At 43.2% G+C, this 22,350-nt stretch overlaps 1 protein-coding gene across 1 annotated transcript in view; it reads right to left on the bottom strand.

The window, feature by feature from the left end:
• SLC22A4 (solute carrier family 22 member 4) overlaps positions 1-22,350 on the bottom strand; it is a 48,185-nt gene that overhangs the window by 6,968 nt on the left and 18,867 nt on the right. Inside the window, exons 4-7 of the mRNA XM_082651525.1 lie at positions 15,998-16,169; positions 12,004-12,130; positions 8,697-8,791; positions 45-259 (exon numbers count right to left, since the gene is read on the bottom strand). Coding sequence (XP_082507651.1) covers positions 45-259; positions 8,697-8,791; positions 12,004-12,130; positions 15,998-16,169 — 609 coding nt within the window. The remainder of the gene's footprint in view (positions 1-44; positions 260-8,696; positions 8,792-12,003; positions 12,131-15,997; positions 16,170-22,350) is intronic.

Genomic DNA, 22,350 nt, shown 5'->3' with positions numbered 1-22,350 from the left:
GTGGATCTTTTCTGGTAAGCTGTTAATATTGGATAACTTCTTACCTGCAGGCACCAGCTGAATTAAGAGAAGCACACCTCCTCCCAAGAACAGTACTCCAGATATGACATAACGCCTGGGTAGGGTTCGAAGTAGCAGCCAGGCTGTAATGTAAGCTGGAACTTCAATCAAGGCAGAGAAGAAACAGTTCAGGTAGGCATCTCCATGTAAATTAGGAGTGTTGAGAGACAGAGCAAAGTAACCTACTGAGGTGACCATCCTGAAAGACAAAAGACAAAAATGACAAAAGGATGGCTTGAGTCTCTTTACAATTTCATGATGGTCAGGAAATTGTCTAGATGTTGCTGTCTTACAAATAGCCACATATGGCTATTTAAAAGTAAATAAATTAGGGATTTCCCTGGTGGCCCAGTGGTTAAGACCCTGTGCTCTCAATGCAGGGGGCCAGGGTTCAATCCCTAGTCAGGGAACTAGATCCCGAATGCTGCAGCTAAGAGCCCTCATGCCGCAACTAAGAGCCCACATGCCGCAACTAAAGATCCCGCACACAGCAACAAAGATCCCGCGTGCTGCAACTAAGACCCAGCGTGGCCAAAAAAAAAAAAAAAAGAAAAAGTAAATAAATTAAAATTAAATAAAATTTAAAATTTTGTCCCTCACTTTGGCACTAGCCACACTTCAATTGTTTAGTGGCCACATGCAGCTAGTGGCTACCATAAGGGACAAAAAAGATATAAAACATTTTCATCATTGCAGAAAGTTCTATTGGACAGCACTAGTCTAGATATACCAATATTCAAGAATACTATCCTAATCTAGTTAATTTCAAGTTTCAATAGGAGAGTTTGTATATTCTCATTCCTTCAGAGCTATTATTTGAAGAAAGAATGTCAGTCACATCAGTGAACATAAAATCCATATGTCATTTCCCCCGCCAAAGAATAAGAAGGAGAAGGAGAGGAAGGCAAAGGGGAGGGGGAGGAGGAGGAGGAGAAGAAGAAATATAGGTAATACTGTGGGATCCACTAATAGTAAATTCCAATTGATTTAGTAAAACTCACTTTAGTAGGGAAGAAAGTGAAAGTCCCATAAAAGGTATCACAGAGTGCACACTGCATATCCTGTCATTATAGTTAACGTCCACATAAAAGTTTCTCTGTGGAAAAAACACTACACTATGCAAACTCCCCTGTGCAGAAATGCACTTATTATCAACATGACTGAAAAGCAGAGGACACCTGAAAAATGTTTTCAGGAACAATGTCGGATCTTTTTACACATACTCTACTAAGTTGGGTAGCACAAGGGCTAATCCAAAACAAAACAAAAAATGAAACTTTATTGCTCTGGGATCTTAGTGATTTTCCACATTTGGTAATAAGAGCAGCTTAGATAAAATTAGTGATTAGTTTATTATTGGCTCAGTAGTGCCACTGCTCAAGGTACATTTGCATCAGTGATACCTGATGACATGTAAGAACTAAGGAGATCTACTGTGATGAAAGCCACATGCCCAGGACACACTTGCTTAATTCAGGGGCATAAACTCTGTCATTGATGACTTCTAATTGCAATACAAGATGGCTTTAAATTAGACTAGCTGCAGCAGGAGGCTACTAGTTCTTTTTTTTTTTTTTAATGCTATGTAATCTTTTTTTTTTAAAATAGATCTTTACTGGAGTATAACTGCTTCACAATACTGTGTTAGTTTCTGTTTTACAACAAAGTGAATCAGCCATATGCATACATGTATCCCCATATCCCCTCCCTCTTGAGCCTCCCTCCCACCCTCCCTGTCCCACCCCTCTAGGTCATCGCAAAGCACGGAGCTGATCTCCCTGTGCTATGCAGCTGCTTCCCACTAGCTATATATTTTACATTTGGTAGTGTATATATGTTGATGCTACTCTCACTTCTCCCCAGCTTCCCCCTCCCCACCCCATGTCCTTAAGTCCATTCTCCATGTCTATATCGTTATTCCTGCCCTGCCATTAGGTTCATCAGTACCATTTTTTTTTTTAGATTCCATACATATGTGTTATCATACGGTATTCATTTTTCTCTTTCTGACTTACTTCACTCTGTACGACAGACTCTATGTCCATCCACCTCACTACAAATAACTCAATTTCGTTTCTTTTTATGGCTGAGTAATATTCCACTGTATATATGTGCCACATCTTCTTTATCCATTCATCCAATGATGGACACTTAGGTTGGTTCCATGTCCTGGCTATTGTAAATAGTGCTGCAATGAACATTGTGGTGCATGTCTCTTTTTGAATTATGGTTTTCTCAGGGTATATGCCCAGTAGTGGGATTGCTGGGTCATGTGGTAGTTCTATTTTTAGATTTTTACGGACCCTCCATACTATTCTCCATAGTGGTTGTATCAATTTACATTCCCACCAACAGTGCAGGAGGGTTCCCTTTTCACCACACCCTTTCCAGCATTTATTGTTTCTAGATTTTTTGATGACGGCCATTCTGACTGGTGTGAGGTGATAACTCATTGCACTTTTGATTTGCATTTCTCTAATAATTAGTGATGTTGAGCATCTTTTCACGTGCCTCTTGGCCATCTGTATGTCTTCTTTGGTGACATGTCTATTTAGGTTTTCTGCTCATTTTTGGATTGGGTTGTTTGTTTTTTTGATATTGAGCTCCATAAGCTGTTTGTATATACTGGAGGTTAATCCTTTGTCTGTCATTTAATTTGCAAATATTTTCTCCCATTCTGAGGGTTCTCTTTTCATCTTGTTTATGGTTTCCTTTGCTGTGCAAAAGCTTTTAAGTTTCATTAGGTCCCATCTGTTTATTTTTGTTTTTCATTCCATTACTCTAGGAGGTGGGTCAAAAAAGATCTTGCTGTGGTTTATGTCATAGAGTGTTTTTCCTATGTTTTCCACTAAGGGTTTTATAGTGTCTGGTCTTACATTTAGGTCTTTAATCCATTTGGAGTTTATTTTTGTGTATGGCGTTAGGTAGTGTTCTAATTTCATTCTTTTACTGTAGTTGTCCAGTTTTCCCAGCACCACTTATTGAAGAGGCTGTCTTTTCTACATTTTATGTTCTTGCTGCCTTTGTTGTAAATTAGGTGACCATATGTGCATGGGTTTATCTCTGGGCTTTCTATCCTGTACCATTGATCTATATTTCTGTTTTTGTGCCAGTACCATACTGCCTTGATTACTGTAGCTTTGTAGTATAGTTTGAAGTCAGGGAGCCTCATTCCTCCAGCTCTGTTTTTCTTTCTCAAGATTGCTTTGGCTTTTCAGGGTCTTTTGTGTTTCCATACGAATTGTAAAATTTTTGCTCTAATTCTGTGAAGAATGCCATTGGTAGTTTGATAGGGATTGCATTGAATCTGTAGATTGCTTTGGGTAGCATAGTCATTTTCATAATATTGATTCTTCCAATCCAAGAACATGGTATATTTCTCCATCTGTTTATGTCATCTTTGATTTCTTTCATCAGAGTTTTATAGTTTTCTAAGTACAAGTCTTTCGCCTCCTTAGGCAGGTTTATTCCTAGGTATTTTATTATTTTTGTTGTGATGGTAAATGGGATTGTTTCCTTAATTTCTCTTTCTCTTTCTGATTTTTCACTGTTAGTATATAGGAATGCCAGAGATTTCTGTGCATTAATTTTGCATCCTGCAACCTTACCAAATTCATTGATTAGCTCTAGTAGTTTTCTGGTGGCATCTTTAGGATTTTCTATGTATAGTATCATGTCATCTGCAAACAGTGACAGTTTTACTTTTTCTTTTCCAATTTGTATTCCTTTTATTTCTTTTTCTTCTCTGATTGCCACGGCTAGGACTTCCAAAACCACGTTGAATAAGAGTAGTGAGAGTGGACATCCTCGTCTTGTTCCTGATCTTAGTGGAAATGCTTTCAATTTTTCACCATGGAGTATGATGTTTGCTGTCGGTTTGACATATGTGGCCTTTATTATGTTGAGGTAGGTTCCCTCTATGCCCATTTTCTGGAGAGTTTTTATCATAAATGGGTGTTGAATTTTGTCAAAAGCTTTTTCTGCATCTGTTGAGATGATCATATGGTTTTTACTCCTTAATTTGTTGATATGGTGTATCACATTGATTGATTTGCATATATTGAAGAATCCTTGCATCCCTGGGACAAATCCCACTTGATCATGGTGTATGATCCTTTTAATATGTTGTTGGATTCTGTTTGCTAGTATTTTGTTCAGGATTTTTGCATCTATGTTCATCAGTGATATTGGTGTATATTTTTCTTTTTTTGTGATATATTTTTCTGGTTTTGGTATCAGGGTATGGTGGCTTCGTAGAATGAATTTGGGAGTGTTCCTCCCTCTGCAATTTTTTGGAAGAGATTGAGAAGGATCAGTGTTAGCTCTTCTCTAAATGTTTAATACAATTCGCCTGTGAAGCCATCTGGCCCTGGACTTTTGTTTGTTCGAAGACTTTTAATTATAGTTTCAATTTAATTACTTGTGATAGGTCTGTGTATATTTTCTAATTTTTCCTGGTTCAGTCTTGGAAAATTGTATCTTTCCAAGAATTTGTCCATTTCTTTGTGGTTGTCCATTTTATTGGCATATAGTTGTTTGTAGTAGTCTCTTATAATTCTTTGTGCTTCTGTGGTTTCAGTTGTGATTTCTCCTTTTTCATTTCTAATTTTATTGATTTGTGTCCTCTCCCTTTTTTTCTTGATGAGGCTGGCTAGGGGTTTATCAATTTTGTTTATCTTCTCAAAGAACCAGCTTTTAGTTTTATTGATCTTTGCTATTGTTTTCTTCATTTCTATTTCATTTATTTCTGCTGTGATCTTTATGATTTCTTTCCTTCCACTGACTTTGCATTTTCTTTGTTCTTCTTTCTCTAGTTGCTTTAGGTGTAGGGTTAGATTGCTTATTTGAGATTTTTCTTGTTTCTTGAGGTGAGATTGAATTGCTATAAACTTCCCTCTTAGAACTGCTTTTGCTGCGTCCCATAGGTTTTGGGTCGTTGTGTTTTCATTGTCATTTGTTTCTATGTATTTTTTTTAATTTCTTCTTTGATTTCTTCAGTGATCTCTTGGTCATTTAGTAGCGTACTGTTTAGCCTCCATGTATTTGTGTTTTTTACAGTTTTTTTCCTGTAATTGATTTTCAATGTCATAGCATTGTGGTCAGAAAAGATGCTTGATACGATTTCAGTTTTCTTAAATTTTCCAAGCCTTGATTTGTGAGCCAAGATGTGATCTACCCTGGAGAATGTTCCACGTGCACTTGAGAAGAAAGTGTATTCTGCCACTTTTGGGTGGAATGTTCTATAAATATCAATTAAATCTATCTGGTCTATTGTGTCATTTAAAGCTTGTGTTTCCTTATTTATTTTCTGTTTGGATGATCTGTCCATTGGTGTAAATGGGGTGTTAAAGTCCCCTACTATTATTGTGTTACTGTCGATTTCCCCTTTCATGGTTGTTAGCATTTGCCTTATGTATTGAGGTGCTCCTATGTTGGGTGCATAAACATTTATAATTTTTATATCTTCTTCTTGGATTGATCCATTGATCATTATGTAGTGTCCTTCCTTATCTCTTGTAACAGTCTATTTTAAAGTCTATTTTATCTGATATGAGTATTGCTACTCCAGCTTTCTTTTGATTTCCATTTGCATGGAATATCTTTTTCCATCCCTTCGCTTTCAGCCTTTATGTGTCCCTAGGTCAAGAAGTGGGTCTCTTGTAGACAGCTTGTTTTTGTATCCATTCAGCCAGTCTGTGTCTTTTGGTTGGGGCATTTAATCCATTTACATTCAAGGTTATTATCGATATGTATGTTCCTATTACCATTTTCTTAATTGTTTTGAGTATGTTGCTTTTTTTTTTTTTTTTTTTTTTTTGCGGTACGTGGGCCTCTCACTGTTGTGGCCTCTCCCGTTGCGGAGCACAGGCTCCAGACGCGCAGGCTCAGCGGCCATGGTTCACGGGCCCAGCCGCTCCGCGGCATGTGGGATCTTCCCAGACCGGGGCACAAACCCGCATCCCCTGCATTGGCCGGTGGACTCTCAACCACTGCGCCACCAGGAAAGCCCCTGAGTTTTTTTTTGTGGGTCTTTTTCTTCACTGTGCTTCCTGCCTAGAGAAGTTTCTTTAGCATTTGTTGTAAAGCTGGTTTGGTGGTGCTGAATTCTCTTAGCTTTTGCTTGTCTGAAAAGCTTTTGATTTCTCCATCGAATCTGAATGAGATCCTTGCCAGATAGAGTAATCCTGGTTGTAGGTTTTTCTCTTTCATCACATTAAGTATATCCTGCCACTCCCTTCTGACCTGCAGTTTCTGCTGAAAAATCAGCTGATAACCTCATGGGGATTCCTTTGTATGTTATTTTTTGGTTTTCCCATGCTGCTTTTAATATATTTTCTTTGAATTTAATTTTTGTTAGTTTGATTAATATGTGTCTTGGTGTGTTTCTCCTAGGGTTTATCCTGTATGGGACTCTCTGTACTTCCTGGACTCGGGTGACTATTTCCTTTCCCATGTTAGGGAAGTTTTCCACTATAATCTCTTCAAATATTTTCTCAGATCCTTTCTTTTTCTCTTCTTCTTCTGGGACCCCTATAATTAGAATGTTGGTGAGTTTAGTGTTGTCCCAGAGGTCTCTGAGATTGTCTTCAATTCTTTTCATTCTTTTTTCTTTATTCTGCTTCTCGGCAGTTACTTCCACCATTTTGTCTTCCAGCTCACTTATTCGTTCTTCTGCCTCAGTTATTCTGCTATTGATTCCTTCTAGTGTATTTTTCATTTCAGTTACTGTGTTGCTCATCTGTTTGTTTGTTCTTTAGTTCTTCTAGATCTTTGTTAAACATTTCTTGTATTTTCTCAATCTGTGCCTCCATTCTATTTCTGAGATTCTGAATCATCTTTACTATCATTACTCTGAATTCTTTTTCAGGTAGATTGCCTATTTCCTCTTCATTTATTTGGTCTTGTAGGTTTTTACCTTGCTCCTTCATCTGTGACATATTTTTTTGCTGTCTCATTTTTTTTCCTTTTTTTTATGACTGGGATTGTGTTCCTGTCTTACTGGTTGTGTGGCCTGAGGCTTCCAACACTGGAGTTTGTAGGCTGTTGGGTAGAGCTGGGTCTTGGTGCTGAGATGAGGACCTCCAGGAGACCTCACTGCAATGAATATACCCTGGGGTCTGAGGTTCTCTGTTTGTCCAGTGGTTCGGACTTGGAGCTCCCACCACAGGAGCTTCGGCCCGACCCCTGGGTCGTGAACCAAGATCCCGCAAGCTGCGTGGTGTGGCAAAAAAAAAAAAAAAAATACAATAACAAAGTAGAAAATAAAATTAGACTAGGAAACTGACAGATATGTTAGAAAAAATATAAAAATAAAAATATAGGTGAAACAACAGCCAGAAGGTAAAACAGAACCATGATATTAAAAAAGAGATGGACAAAAAAAAAAAGGTGGAAAAGGCCTTGGCTGTGGAGGTCAGGGCCTAAGCAGGGGCAAGGTTTGGGCAGTGCGCAGGGCCTATGCTTAGGACCCACAGGGCTGGAAAAGGCCCTGGGGGGCACTGGGGGTGGGGCTTAGGCTCAACAGAGAAGAAGGGGCTCAGGCGTGCCCATCGCCTCTGGTCTCAGAGGGTGGGGGAACCCACCTGGGAGCCCAGCAGGCTTCCTGGGCTCGACTGGGTAGGGCAAATACCCTCTGCTCCTCTCTTGCTTCTCCCATCCTGGAGGGCCCCTTCCACCTGCCTCTCCTGTTCTCTTCCAGCCTCCCTCCTACACCCCCAGGACCAACCCAGCCTGGAGGGGACCTCTGAGAGCATAGGACCTGGCCCGAGAGCTGGGCAGACTTCCCCAGCCCATTCGGCAGGGGAAACGCTGGGTGTGCTCCCCCTGATCCAAGCCCCCGAGGGTCCCTCCAGGCGTGGGAACCTCTCCCCAACTCTGAGCCACCCCTCAGGGGTGCCAGTCCTGTCCGGCCTCCACTTCTCCTTCTCCCGCTCAGTCCTCCCATGTTCTACTGGTGCGCTTGGGGGTTCTTCCCATCTCCTTGGGTGTTGGGGTCCCCCACAACCATCTGGCAGACGCTGTAGTTGTGAGGATACGCGAACTCTGCATCCTTCCACACCACCATCTTCTACCTGTTCTGATTACCGTCATTTTTTGTGCTGCCCTCATGGGGTAGGCATGTTCTTTTTGTCTTCTTCCTAATTTCTTGGCAGATACATTATTAAATCTTGCCTACAAAGTCAGTTCGTTATTTCTAGGCCTTAAAATCACTCGGTAGATTCCTATGAGCAAGTATAAAAAGCTTGTCAAAACTCCAATGCAGGCAGTGGGGATTCAGGGTGTTCTAACTTCACTGATTAATTGTCAGTATAGCTTCTGGAAGCAGGAGCTGAATTAGCGTCTCAGCTTCAGGCATCAGGGACATCATTAGTTTTAATCTCAGTAACTCTAGGAGGAGCAGGGAACGATTTCCCAGTGGGTCACAGTATTGCAGACCTAAATATTGTTCCCTGTGACATTTTTTTTCAGTATCCAGTTCCATGAATTAAATTGAAGCCTTTCCAAATAACTTAGAATTCTAAAATTTTAATTTTGCCTCAGGAAGACCCAGGCCTTGACCTTATCCCCTGAATTAAAGAAAATCAATTGTATATTTACATTCTGTATGTCGCATTTCCAGATCTCTTATTACTTACCATAGCAGCAAGGACATAATTGTTATTGTGCCAATATTCCGAGTCCTGAACAGGTCCAGAATGAAAACTTTCTCCTGCTTCACGGGGGTTACCTCCTGTTGTTAAAGTAATGCACACAACCATGAAATTGAGAGGTGGTGAGGAAGTATATTTGGCTATGACAATATATTCTTATGCATGTATGTCTCACATCACTTTCAACATGCTCAGAAGTCTGGAATTTGCAGGGAATAAGGGCATCTAAATATATGATGCTTATTATAACGTTTAAAAATGTTTGTGGCCCATTTTAGACAGAAGCCTTTAAAATATATAACATTGGCTTCACTGTCTCTTTATATAAAGCCTGACTGCTAACACAGCCTTGCCTTGACTCATAGGCATCATTATGGGTGACCTTAATCACACTGAGCATTAGGGCCTGTTGAGTGGGTAGCGCCATATAGACCCAAACTGCCTTGAGGTCCATATCTGCTTTTCATACTTGTCCTGTTGTTGTTTCAGTGTCAGAACACACATGGGTTAACTAGGGGACCTTGGGCAAGTTACTATTTATCCTCTATGAGCCTCAGTTTACCTCTCTGTAAAATGGGTATAATAATCAAGAGTTGAGAAGATTAAATGAGATCATATATATAAATCTTAGCATAGTACTTGAACCATGGTAGATGCCCCATACATTTTAACTATTACTATAATTACTGCACCATTGAGGAAAAGATGTGAGCTGTCAGTGGTTGGTGGCAATTTCATACCGCTGTTGATGGGCTTCCTTCCTTTACTTTTAATTTACTGAAGTTAACTTGTCATGTGTTAGGAATCTAGATAATCAAGCTTATTAGAATTGAAACTATCAATACACTATTTACAATAGCCAAGACACGGAGACAACTCAAGTGCCCATTAACAGATGACTGGCTCAAGATGATATGGTATACATGTACAATAGAATACTAGTCATAAGAAAGAATGAAATATTGTCATATGCAGCAACATGGATGGATCTAAAGAATATGACACTTAGTGAAATAAGTCAGAGAAAGACAAATATTATATAACTTATATGTGGAATCAAAAAAATAATACAAATGAATCTACATACAAAACAGAAACAGACTCACAGACATAGAAAACAAACTTATGATTACCAACGGCAAAAGGAAGGAGGGTGGGAGGGATAAATTAGGAGTTATGGGATTAACAGATACAAACTACTATACATGAAATAGTTAAGCAACAAGGATTTACTATATAGCATAGGGAACTACAGTCAATAACTTTTAATAACCTATAGTGAAAAATAATCTGAAAAAAAAAGTATATATAACTGAATCAATTTCCTGTACACCTGAAACTAACACAATATTGTAAATCAACTATGCTTCAATTTAAAAAAAAGAATTGAAACTAAAAAGTTACAGGGCTCTGAGGTGGAGCCTTTCATCTCCTCAGGATAAAGTACAATGACTCTGTGGCCCTATTATGTGTGTTCAGTAAGAGGCTGAGGAAGGAATTTTTACTACAAAGGAAGGAAGAGTGCCAGACCTGCCCTTGTAGCAGGTGCTTCCCAAATATTAGCATCCTTCTTTCCAAAAACAGACACCTCCTCATTCAGCTCACAGCCATGTTACCTTTTTGCTTCTGCACTACGTGGAGTGTACAATTCTAGAACATGCCCCTGGCAGTATAACACTGTTATCCCAACAAAGAAAGCCCCTGCATAAACTACTGGGAACTAGCAGTCCTCCTGGAAGGTTCTGGGAGTGGTACCAGGCACAGACAGGACCTGTGGATCAGGCATCCAGTTATATTGACCAAGGCTGGGAATGGAATTCTTGATCTGAAGAGCAAAGGATTAAGACATATTTGTTCTGGCAGCCCTCTGAGAGCTTGGGCTCATAGCCACTGTAATTAATCCGCCAGCCATCACCAGGGTATGTTTCTGTCAGAGGTCGCAAAGGCCAGGAATGGAGGAAGCTCTCAGGGTGGAGCACTGGCGTGCTCGCCACCCTCCAAAGTCCTGGGGTAGGGCAAGCATAAAGACTAAGAAGCATATAGCCTTCTTGAGGTGTCCTGAGCAGTTCCTGACCCTCTGGCCAGGAGTGCCATTGCCCCATCCTCTCCATCCATCTAAGTGTCCTCCCTTGTTTGGACCTGCCTCTTCAGCTCTGAGTCACTCTACTCTCTTTCTCTGCTGGCTCACAGTGTCCACTCCTTGGGGACTTCCTCCTTCATGTCATCACTTACCTTCCATCTAATCCTCTTAACACTCTTGGTTACATTCTATGCTCCTTGTGTCTCTAATTTTTCTTGTTTTCTCTAGGAGCTGACGAGGCATGGCCAAGGACACTGAATCCTCACTGACTGGCAGGAAGCGAATCTGCTTCCACTGAATATCTGCTTTTCCTCGTGGCCTCCTGCCTGCAGGGGTGAATCCTCCAGCCTGTGCTCTCAGGCCTTAAGGTTCTAGACACAACATAGCAAGACTAAAGACATGTACAGCTTCCCCAGCAGAATTTGGTAAGATTCAGAGTACAGTGGGGAGCCCATGGGTGGAATACCCCTCAAACACATTTTTCCCTCTTAATCTGGACATTCAAAAATCACCAGTATGTAGCTGCATCAATGGTGTGGAGCAAGACCAATAAAAAGTTGGAGATAAACTTGCAAAAGGGAAGGGAACTAATATTTAATCAACACTTGCTATATGCTAAGCAGTTTACATATATTATTGCACTTAATTGGTGCACAGCCCTTTGAGGAGGGCTCAGAACTTCATCATCATTGTGTCTCTAAGGCCTTGAACAGTGCCTGGTACATAATAGGCACTCAAAAACCTATTGAATCAAATTAAATTCCATAATCAAGAATGCATAACTGGGGATTCCCTGGTGGTACAGTGGTTAAGAATCGCCTGTCAATGCACGTGACATGGGTTCGAGCCCTGGTCTGGGAAGATCCCACATGCCATGGAGCAACTAAGCGCGTGCGCCACAACTACTGAGCCTGCGCTCTAGAGCCCACAAGCCACAACTACTGAGCCCATGTGCCACAACTACTGAAGCCCACGTGCCTAGAGCCCGTGCTCTGCAACAAGAGAAGCCACTGCAATGAGAAGCCCATGCACTGCAACGAAGAGCAGCCCCCACTCGCTGCAACTAGAGAAAGCCCGTGTGCAGCAACAAAGACCCAACGCAGCCAAAAACAAACAAATAAATAAATAAATTTTACTTCTTCTTTCAAAGAAGACTTTGAAAGAAAAAGAATGCATAACTGATCTCAGGAGGAAACATGTGCAAATCCTTACCTCCACAGGATTAAAAACCACCACTGGGGCAGCTACATTGTTCATTTTTGCAGCTTTTTGGATGATATCTTCAGCTTCTCTAAATCTTCTCTGGGATATCAGCCACCGGGGAGATTCAGGAATAAACCTAAAATTCATTTGAATGTTTTATAATTTTTCACAGTAGCAAGGTTGATGCTATCAACTGTAAGTTGCCCCCGAATCATTTTTATTTTGTAAAATTCTAGTTTGTCTTTTTAAAGAACATCAAGAGGGAGGCCTCATAAGATTTCCATTATTTGTAGGAATAAATAAAAGCACCTTCAAGTTTCAAAGTTATGATCAAATCAAAAGACAGATCATTAGTTGTACTTAAAGCCAGAGCCACACTATAAGGGGTAACATTAACTGGGTATGTTTAAGCCAGGGCACCTAGAGAACACCATCCACAACTTCATAGCCGGTGTGGCTCATAAAAGAAACACAGTCTAGTATCTTTTCAGTGTGTCTATCCCTAGGAGAATCCCTGGTGCCCAGCTGGTGATGCTCACAAGTTTATTGGGTAAAAGAGGGCATCTGTGTTTCTCAGGCTTTTCCTGCAGTCAGAGGAGGAGGTTAAGTGCACTGACACCTTCCTGTGGGCTGCCGCATGGCTCTCAACAGATTCTCAGCTCAGTGAGTACCCAAACCAGACCACAGCCAATGTGGTCTTATTTTTTTAATGCCTAGAAACATTAAAAAAAATTTTTTTATATTGGAGTATAGTTGATTAACAATGTTGTGTTAGTTAGAAACATATTTTTTTATTACACAATCTATCCACATTTTTAACTGATGCTCAAACATGGTTGACTTATATTCTTTCCTAATTTTTCTATTTCTATTTATTATACTTTAATTTTTCTATTTTTTCCTAATCTTTATTTCTCAGAATTGCTTAGCCAATCTTCTGCCAGCTCTTGTTTTCCTTACTTATTTGTCAGTATTAAGTTATCCTAGAAAATAAATTATATGTAGCAGATATAGTCCTCCTATAATTAATAGGCCCCTCCAAAGCCTCAATAGGAATTATCTCAGAGCAAAACACAACGTATCGAATAGCCAAGCCCCAGCTTCTGTCCCTAGCCTACTACAAGCATATGGGTTGAAAAATGAACCCAGTCTGCATTTTTTGGCATATATCCCTTGGTTGGTCCCTGTAGCAACTGTGATGATGTTAGGCCACTCCGTTTCAGTAATTAGAGCTGTGCTGTCCAAGAGAACTTCCACTGGTGTTCTGTATCTGCGCTACCCAATACAGCAACTGCTAACCACATGTGGTTATTGAGCTGGTGTGACTAGTGTGACTGAAGAAACGAATTTTATATTTTATTTACTTTTAATTAATTTTAATTTAAATCGTTGCATGTGGCTACTGGCAACTGTATTAGTGAAGAATTAGAGGTCTTACCCCACAGCCACTATATACAGCATGGGCACTTCTACTTCTGAGAGGTATCTTTCCCCAACCAGGTTGTTCTTAGAAATATCCTACCTTTCTTACTACAAGCTCAGAGTGCCATTGCCGGTCTCAGGTTCCTAACGTTTAGTCAGCTAGATGTTGCAAAGCTTTCCCCATGTTGCACCTATGGGCTCCTTCCCCACCCACTACACACATAGTCCATTTGTACCTGTGATCACTTACTGCCAAGCCTTTTAAAGGAAATTTGGGACATAAAAAATCCCCAAACCACCTGCAGTGGCTCCATTTTCAGCCCACTGTACTCAGGATTGCTGCGATCTCTACTTTTGAATTGCCATGGTTTCTTGGTGCATAAAGAATTAAGTCTAGCTGATCATTTCAAGTTAGTGGAGGGCCAAATAAGGTTGTACACTATAGCCTCTCGGTAGATTTTAATTCAAATTGAACAGGGGAAGGGTGTTGCTGGAGAGTCTATAATACATATTAAGTAGGCAGCAGAGGTCACAGTAGCTCAAAGCAATCCCCACATCATCCCAGCCCACCCGGATGGATGGGCATTGCTTCAGGAAGTCCCACCTTCAAGGACAAGATGTTCAAAAGAAAGCTATTTTATTTTTATAGGAAAATGGTAAAACTGTTGTTAAACTTTCAGGACAAGCACTTAGCATGTTTGTCCTGGCCCCGGGTTGCCCTCTCTCTGGGGCAGTCCTGTCCCTGGTACAATGTGCCCACAGCTAGGAACACTTACCAACCAGCCCATGGGCAATAGAGGAACAACTCTTCTCGGGGAAAGAGTAAGGCAGCTCCTTGTGGGATGGACCTTCTGTGCTAGAAACTCAAGAGGCTGACCTATCAGAGCTGTTCCTTGCTGTGATATTTGGTTCTGAGGCAAAGATCCAAGCCCCACAAACTAAAATCCCTACTAATCCCTTACGGTCAGTCAGGGCCCTTCTATTTTTGCTCTTTCTCTCTCTCTCTCTGGTAGAATCATACCGTAATAAAGTTGACTATAACATATTTTAAAAGTACTGGTCTCTTATGCCAAAGTGACAACTAGAGCCAAAGAACACAGATTACTAAAATCATTCATTGGAAGAGGCAGAAACTAACCTTTGAATAATCTTGTCTTGTGTCTTGAGAGACTCAAGACAAGACATCTTTTAAAATAAATGCAGTGAGCAGGGGGGTTGTGGAGAGAGGGACAGAGGGTATGATGATGCTAATGATGATGCTGCTGCAGCTGGGCTGATTCTCATTCCAGAAACTTGCCCTGCTCTCAGACTGGGTCAGGAAATCGGAAGAGTATCTAACCTCTAACACACTGTCTCTCAAATTCTAGGGAAGTAAGAAAAAAAAGTGTTCTCTCTCCCCCATACACACCCATGCCAAGAATCTGCACTGGTAAATCATAGCAGTCTTAGAAGTCATAAAAGGACAGTAGTTTGGAGTGGTCTAACAAGAGCCATCTGGTCCAACAAGGTCAAGATGTACTACCTGTCAGCCTCTACAGCTGCCTAACAGTTGCAGCAAGATGAAGGCCCTTCTAGGAAACTTCCTCAGGCAGTGTGTCCACAGGACAGGGCAACCACGAGGGCTAGTCTAACCTCTGAGCTCTAAAAAATGATCAGAGAAACTTTCATTGTGTGTGAGCCGGTAGAGATAAACCAGTTCAGTAAAATCAGTCACTGCTGGGAGATTTGATGTTGACCTCATGAAACCAAACCAGGACTAATTAATGAGAGAGAGAGAGAGAGAGAGATAGAGAGAGAGAGAGAGAGAGAGAGAGAGAGAGAGAGAGAGAGAGAGACCATCAGACCCAATAATGGGAAAAATCCCCTTTCCTTTTGCTTAAATATGGAAAAATCAAAGAAATGGGGAATCCCTCCCCCAAAAGGGTATGGCTGCAACCTTATTCCATCATTCTTAATTTGTTCTCTCACCTAAAATCTTCCCCATAGCCATACTGGGTGAAACTGGGGCCAGTGTCTCAACACTTTGTTATTCCCACACTGACGTGCCAAAATTTGGTTGAAGGGTAGTGGGAGGAGAGAAGAGAACATTTTCTCTAACAACTCATTAAACAGAAGGAGTTCTCTCGCCCTTCAAGACAAAGCAGATAAACAGTGACATCTCAGACGCTAATCATCACGCGACAGGGAAGTTTGAGGAAGTTACATTAGTTGTAGCCATGAGGAGAACAAGATTTCCTAGCGAGAGAAAAGTGTCAGAAGAGCAGGGGGGCAGAGTTAAAAATAACAAAATCCAACAGACCATCTCCACAATCACCACCAGTAACAGATAAGCGGGGGGGGGGGGGGGGGGGTGGGGAGAGCCTCAGGGGGACCGGGTTTCCTGAGAATGGTGCTTTGTGGGATGGTGGGGAATCAAACCCCAGCACATAGGCCCACCCCAAAGAGCCAAACGGTCTCTGGGCTTCGAGGCCCCAGCCCGTTCCAGTGAGATCAGCAAGCCCACGCCATGGTCAGCCCCAGGCTCTGGGCTCCAGGCTGCTGGCTTGCAGCAGGGGGCTGTCTGGGACGGAGCCACACTCACCACCACAGCGGGAAGCACAGCACCCCCGGCACCGTCAGCGCCAGCAGAAGCATTCGCCAGTCTCTGATGAAGTAAGCAAACAGCGGCAGCAGCATGTAGCCAACTGCAAAAAATGTGCACACGCCTAACGTAGAGAATATAATACGAACTGACTTGCCAAGAATTTCTGTTCCTGTTCAAAACAAGGGAGGAGTATTAGCATTTTAACTCACTTTAATATTTGCTTTTTACATCATTACCTGACAGTTAGAGTTTAAAACATAACCACTTAGAAAAGGGAAAAGGTGTTTGCCTCATGGCCCAGAGCAGGAGCGGTCAGGGTGGAGGAAGGTGGGATGTGACCCAAGACTTACCACCTCATAGAAGGATGAGTTTTCATGAGATTTTAAAGGAGCCACAGATTTTGTTTTTAAAGGCTTCCTCATGTCATAGGAACATCACTCCCAGCCCTAAGAGGTAACCTCTTCTGAGGATGCCACATTTCCAAAGTAAGAGCCCCAGGGTAAGGAGCAGAAAGGGTGTCCCAGGAGACCGGGGTTGGGGGGGTGGGGGGACTCTTCTGAGGGCGAGTGGATTATGGGGCATTCAGCCTTTCCCACAATTCTCCACTGTAAATAAGCAGACAGGGTCTCTCGGAAACAGTGGAGAGTTCGGTTACTGAGTTGTGTTAGGACACCCTTAGCCACCCTTGAGCCCTGAGAAATGATAAAGAGGATCCAGCTGGCTCTGGAGGTGCACAGAGCAGGGCCCCAGCACCCAGAACTGAATTCTGCTGCAGCTACACTGTGCCCAGGGCTCAGCCCCAGGCAGTCACAGTCCATACAGCCCAATGAAAGACAAGAAGAAGCTGCTCTTCCCGCCTGGTAGGCGGCAGCCCTGGAGCTGTCCACACACAGAAGGAGCTCACAGAGCTTTCCCAGAACACCACAAAGGTCCAAGACTACTTGGCATCCGGCCCTGTTCTGGGAAAGGCTCCTGCTCTGCTCAGCACCACACTGGATCGCTCAGCCCCACTTCTTCCAGAGATGTTGCCTGCTCCTTGGAGTGCTTGATTTGAGACAGGGAGTCCAAGAACAAGCTCCTTCTGTTGTCACAAAACTCCAGGCTCTTTACCCAGAGTTCACTCTTGGTCTTCTGCCCCAGGGCGGAGATCTGGCCAAAGGCAACAGCTCCGTCTTTTGTTTGAGATCTGCCCACCACTACCGAGAAGCAGCCCAGAAATTACAAAATAGATCATTCGAAGGTCATTCAGGCTTGGCTTTCAAGAGAGAGTTTTTCAATCGTGTTTAGATGCCCTGAACCCAGGCTAAGGAATTAAGGGCTAATTCCAGAGAAGCAGTAAAATTACTACTTCTGTTGGTTTTCCTTTCTCACCTCCTACCTGTTCCTGTCCTCACCTCTCTTCTTCTTCTTCTTCACTCAGCATAACTGAAGATGTACCTCAGTGGTTCCCTCTTGAACAGCCATTTCTAAAAGCCAGACTGATAGAAATGGCCAGGATTGTGTACCCCTCACAACCTGGACTGCAGACAACAGCCCTAACCACCCAGGGCATTTCTCAGCCTCTAAGCTCATTTCCAGGAATAGGGCCAGACTTCTTTCAGGATCGTGACTATTGTTTCCAGATCTTTTCTTACCTCATTAATGACCTTCCTACCACTCCATAAGAAGACTCACCATGCCATGGTTTCTAAACACTTCGGCTGTGATTATTATGACATGAGAATGAATAGGGGGTGATTTATTCCTAAGCAGAGATCCAGAGGTGAAGCAGCAGAGGATGTGACTGTGGAAAAGAGAAAGTGCCCAGGACCAAGTGAGAATCTTGTAGACTCATGAGACCAAGGGAGCTCCCTCACACTTCCATGACCCTGATGAGAGAAGAGAGAGAAGTTACACCACTGGATTCTTGGATAATCTCCCCCTCTAAGCTTGGATCTCAGGCCAGAACAGAGTTGTTCTAACTTTGCAGAGTACCCATGGGGGACAGAAGCTTCATAAATCTACCCCTCTGCCTTTCTGTGGAGCAACACAGATGGCACAAACCTGAATAGTTCCTTGTTAGCACGACTTCCTGCTCACTGACCTTTCAGACAATCACCCTGCCTTGAACACCATCATCATCATCTTCATCATCATCTTCATAGCTAGCAGTGTTTTGAGTAGGCACTTCGAGCCAGGTTCCAGACTGAGTGTTTACATATATTATCTCTTTGAATCTTCACAACAATTATATAAGAACTAATATTACTTCTATTTTATACATTATCAGCTGAGACTTAAAGAGTTGAAGAAAATTGCCTAAATTCACACATATGTACTAAGTGGGACAGCCAGGTTTTAAGCCTGATCAGTTTGACCTGTGGATACTGTCCAGGAAAAAAAATTACCTGGGAGCAAAGCCTTGGCCCTGTCAAGCAGTCCTTCAACTGAGGTCCTAGTGGAGACGTGTGGGAGATGGGTGAGGCCACACCTGCCTTTTAGAAGTTAGGATTTGTGTTTTCCCCACCTGGGCTGGTTTTTGAACTCACTAGAGGCCAACCAGCCCCCTCTGAGGGACACTGGGAGAGGAGTCCTGTTTCCTGCAGACGTTTCACGGCCTGCAGGTGCCAGAAACTCCATGTGTTCAGCTGGCAGTGAGATAGGTGACTGGTGACTTCTGGCTCCGCTGACTGAGGATCCTTGTCCTGGTCTCCTTTACCGCCTAGGTTTTTACTCCTAGGACAAAGCCCACTTGGTCTTGGTCTGGTTGGGCCTCTGAGTACCACTTGGGAGTGAGACTCTAACATCTAAGCCAAAGAGGCATGTCTTGGCCAGGAGTGTTTGCCCACTGCCCGTCACCGCCACCAGAATCTGAGCACTTTCTCCAAGAGGGAGTGACTCAGAGAGTGCCAGGCTTACTACCATGTTGATCAGGGCCCTTCTGTGGCAGTCAGCCCAGGAACCACTGGATCCATTTCACTTGGAGGCAGGACCTGCCACTCCATGAATGACAAACAGAGGTCTGCAGACCCCAGCTCAAGAAACAAGACTGTGGTGCGGTTGCCAGGATATGGGGTAGGACCCAAGGGCCCTAGGATAGGAGTGGCCTCCATTAGTCATGTGCAGAGCCTGGGCTCCTTGATGCTCATTTGCTACTAGAGTGACTTTGATAAGTCCTACTTCATGGAGCTATTGTTATGAGGCCTGAGATAATGTAGATAAAGGGCCTAGTCAAGTGTCTGGCATGTGGTAGGTACTCAGGAATAATTAATTCTTTCATCCTGCTCAAACAGTTGACATGTGCCAGATGTCAGGGGAATGTTAGAAAGTACAGTGCCTTTGACCAAGAGACCCAGTGGAAGACAGCAGAAGCCCTCTTTGCTCCCCGGAAAATACTCCGAATTCTCATCAAAACAGCAGATATTCCCTTGCTTCCTCTCTCTCCTCTACAAACTTTCACAGATCATTCTAGTTAAAAGTAACCTTTCCTATTTCTGCATATACCCAGAAAATTTATAGGAGCTCCTCCCAACACTCCTAGGCCATGACCCACGTTCTCTATAACAACTGCAATGGCTGCCTCTGTTGACCAGATGTGAGCCCCTTGACGACAGACAGGAGTGAGTCCTTCCTCCTCCCTGGGTCCCCCCGGTTCTTCCCTCACACAGTTCAGTGCAAACAAGGGCTGCCAGCAAATTTCTGCATCTTTTTAATGTATTTATATCCCACCTCATCCCTTGAAGGTTTTGAGGTAGCTTATAATTTGAATAAAATAAAATAATGGTAACGTTAAAGTAAAATACAAAGAAAGGTGAAAAGTTATGCCTTGGAGAAAAGAACAAAAATATGTAATGAATGGATCACTTTGGCAAACGGTCTGGCAGTTCCTTAAATGGTAAAACATAAAATTCCCACCTGACCCAGCAAGTCCACTCCTAGGTACATACCCAAGAGAACTGAAAACAGATCCACAAAAAACTTGTACTCAAATGTTGATAGCAACATTCTCCAAATTGGTCAGAGAGTGGAAACAACCCAGTTGTCCATCAGCTGATGAAGAGATGAACAAAATGTGGCATCTCCATACAATGGAATACTGAGTCATGCTACAACATGGACCAACCTTGAAAACATTAAGTGAAGGAAGTCAGTCACAAAGGCCACATATTGTATGATTCCGTTTATCAGAAACATCCAGAATTGACAAATCCACACAGACAGGAAGTAGATTAGTGGTTGCCAGGGCCTGGGGAGAGAGGAGTGTGGGAGAGTGACTGCTAATGGCAGGTGGTGACAATGTTCTGGAGTTAGGTAGAGTTGATGATTGTACAACTTTGTGAATACACTGATAACCACTGAATTATACACCTTTAAAGAGTTAACATTATGGTATGCAAACGATATCTCCATTAAAAAACTGTGTGGCTGATAAAGGCTGCATAGTTGATACAGCCTGAGCTTCCGGGTAGCCAATGTTATAAAGGAAGATGCCATCAGTTATGTACTTATCAAAAGGAAGAATACATTTAGACCTCAAAGGAAGCAGAACTTTAAATAGTTCAGCATGCTGGAACAAATATTGCAGAGAAGGTTGATGTTAGGAGTACTGGGAAAATGCGGAATTAATGGATCAGTCAAGACAGGAGACAAAATAAATTCAAGCAGCTGGTTATGAGAGATAAAGGAGGATGCCGCTGGCATTTCACCCAGAGGCTGTGGACAGGTCAAAGGCGTTATTTCTGGGAAACAGTAGGAGATTGTGAGGGGGGAGCTAGACTGTGGGTAGGGCCAGTGTCCTTGGTCCTGAGTGGTCACTTCCTCCTGAACAAGCATCATTCTGGCAGCTCCCTCACTTCCAGGTGTATCCACGTTCTGTTCCTTTAAGTAGCACCGTTCCTTCCTTTCTTTTTCTTGTCTCCTGTGACTCTGGCGGGCTTTATAATTGTTAAAAAGCAGAGCAAGGAGAGGATCCATTTTTGCATTGCTTTGAGAGTGGGAGTAATTCAGCTTCCTGAATTAATGTGAAGAATCCTAAAACGGGAGATTATCATCACAGCCTCTTGCCAACCCTTCCCTAGAGCCAGAGGGCAAAAGGGAAGGCCCAGACAGAACGCAGACCGGATCCTAAGCTTAGGTTTCTTTTAGTTAAATAAAACCCAGAATTTGACTATGCTAGTCCCGGAACACCAGAGAGCGCTGCTGCACTGCCAGAAGTCAGCCTCCGCCGAGTCTGCCCCCCCCCACCCTACCCCAGGCGCTGACGAGCGAGTCTGCCTGCTCCAGGGGGCAGGTTGGTTCTCAGCGACACTCTGAAACGTTCAGGCCTGAGAACCCAGTATAAAGAGGCTCATACCAGTGCACAAAAGTCAGCAGTTTCCTGCAGAGCACAGTAGAGTAACACTATAGCCAGGGAGGCTCCCAGAGCACCCTACCACAGCCCTGGACCAGGCTGATGGGGAGCCTGCTACACCCAGCGTCCCACCCACTGATTTCTGGCTTGTACATCTAGGTTCTGACTGATCTTACAGATCTTACTTTCCCCTTGGCCTTCTCACTCGTCTCATCATGGGGAGCAGGAAGGGAAGTTGGTTGTAGTGTCAAGGTCAGCTGGGCAGGGACTTTCTTGCAGGAGGCCTGGGGTGGGCTCTCCTGGCTGCATCCACTCACACAGGGGAGGCTCCATGGCTCCAGAAGCACCCTTTGCCCCTGGAAAGGCAGGTCTCAATGCTGCCATTCGCAGGACCTGGGGGATGCCGTGCATGGCACAGACACCACCTGGCTCCTGATCCCAATGACAGGGCTTCTCTGGCTTCACTATGACCTTGTGCCCTTCCATTTCAGGTGACTCTTTAGGTCCTCCTAAAGGGCTCTGCTGGCATCAGGCAGATTCCTCTGTTTAGTCTCTGGTATATTCTGGCCCAAGCAAAGCTACCCATTGGGCTTTCCAGGTATAGGGCGGTCATCAAAAGGAACAAGGAATCTGCAGGGTTTAAACCATGAGAACAACAGGCTCTGCTGTGTCCAAGAGCCCCGTGTCCTTGGGGCCATCAGGCATCAGGAGGTATTAACTTCTGTCCTGAATTCCTCCAATCTCAAGTTTCCAGTACCACTGGCTGGAAGCTTTCTGGGTCCTCTCCTCAAATGACCCTCTTTAAGAAAATCTTGCTCCCCTCCTTCCCTCTGCAGGGAGGAGAGAGGCCTCATCCTGCTGGGGCCTGCTGAAGAGGGTGCTTCTGCGGGGGCCGTGTGGCTTCAGCATACCCTCCCCTCCTCCCTCTTCAGACACTGAGGCTGGGCCTGTGGAGAGGGGCTCTTCACAAATGATTAAAGGAGTGGAATTTGAATAGTTCCATCTTGGCAACGTGACAGGG

Source organism: Grampus griseus, assembly GCF_964374135.1.
Source record: "Grampus griseus genome assembly, chromosome: 3".
Classification (NCBI taxonomy): Eukaryota; Metazoa; Chordata; class Mammalia; order Artiodactyla; family Delphinidae; genus Grampus; species Grampus griseus.
This window is presented reverse-complemented; position numbering and strand designations above follow the sequence as displayed.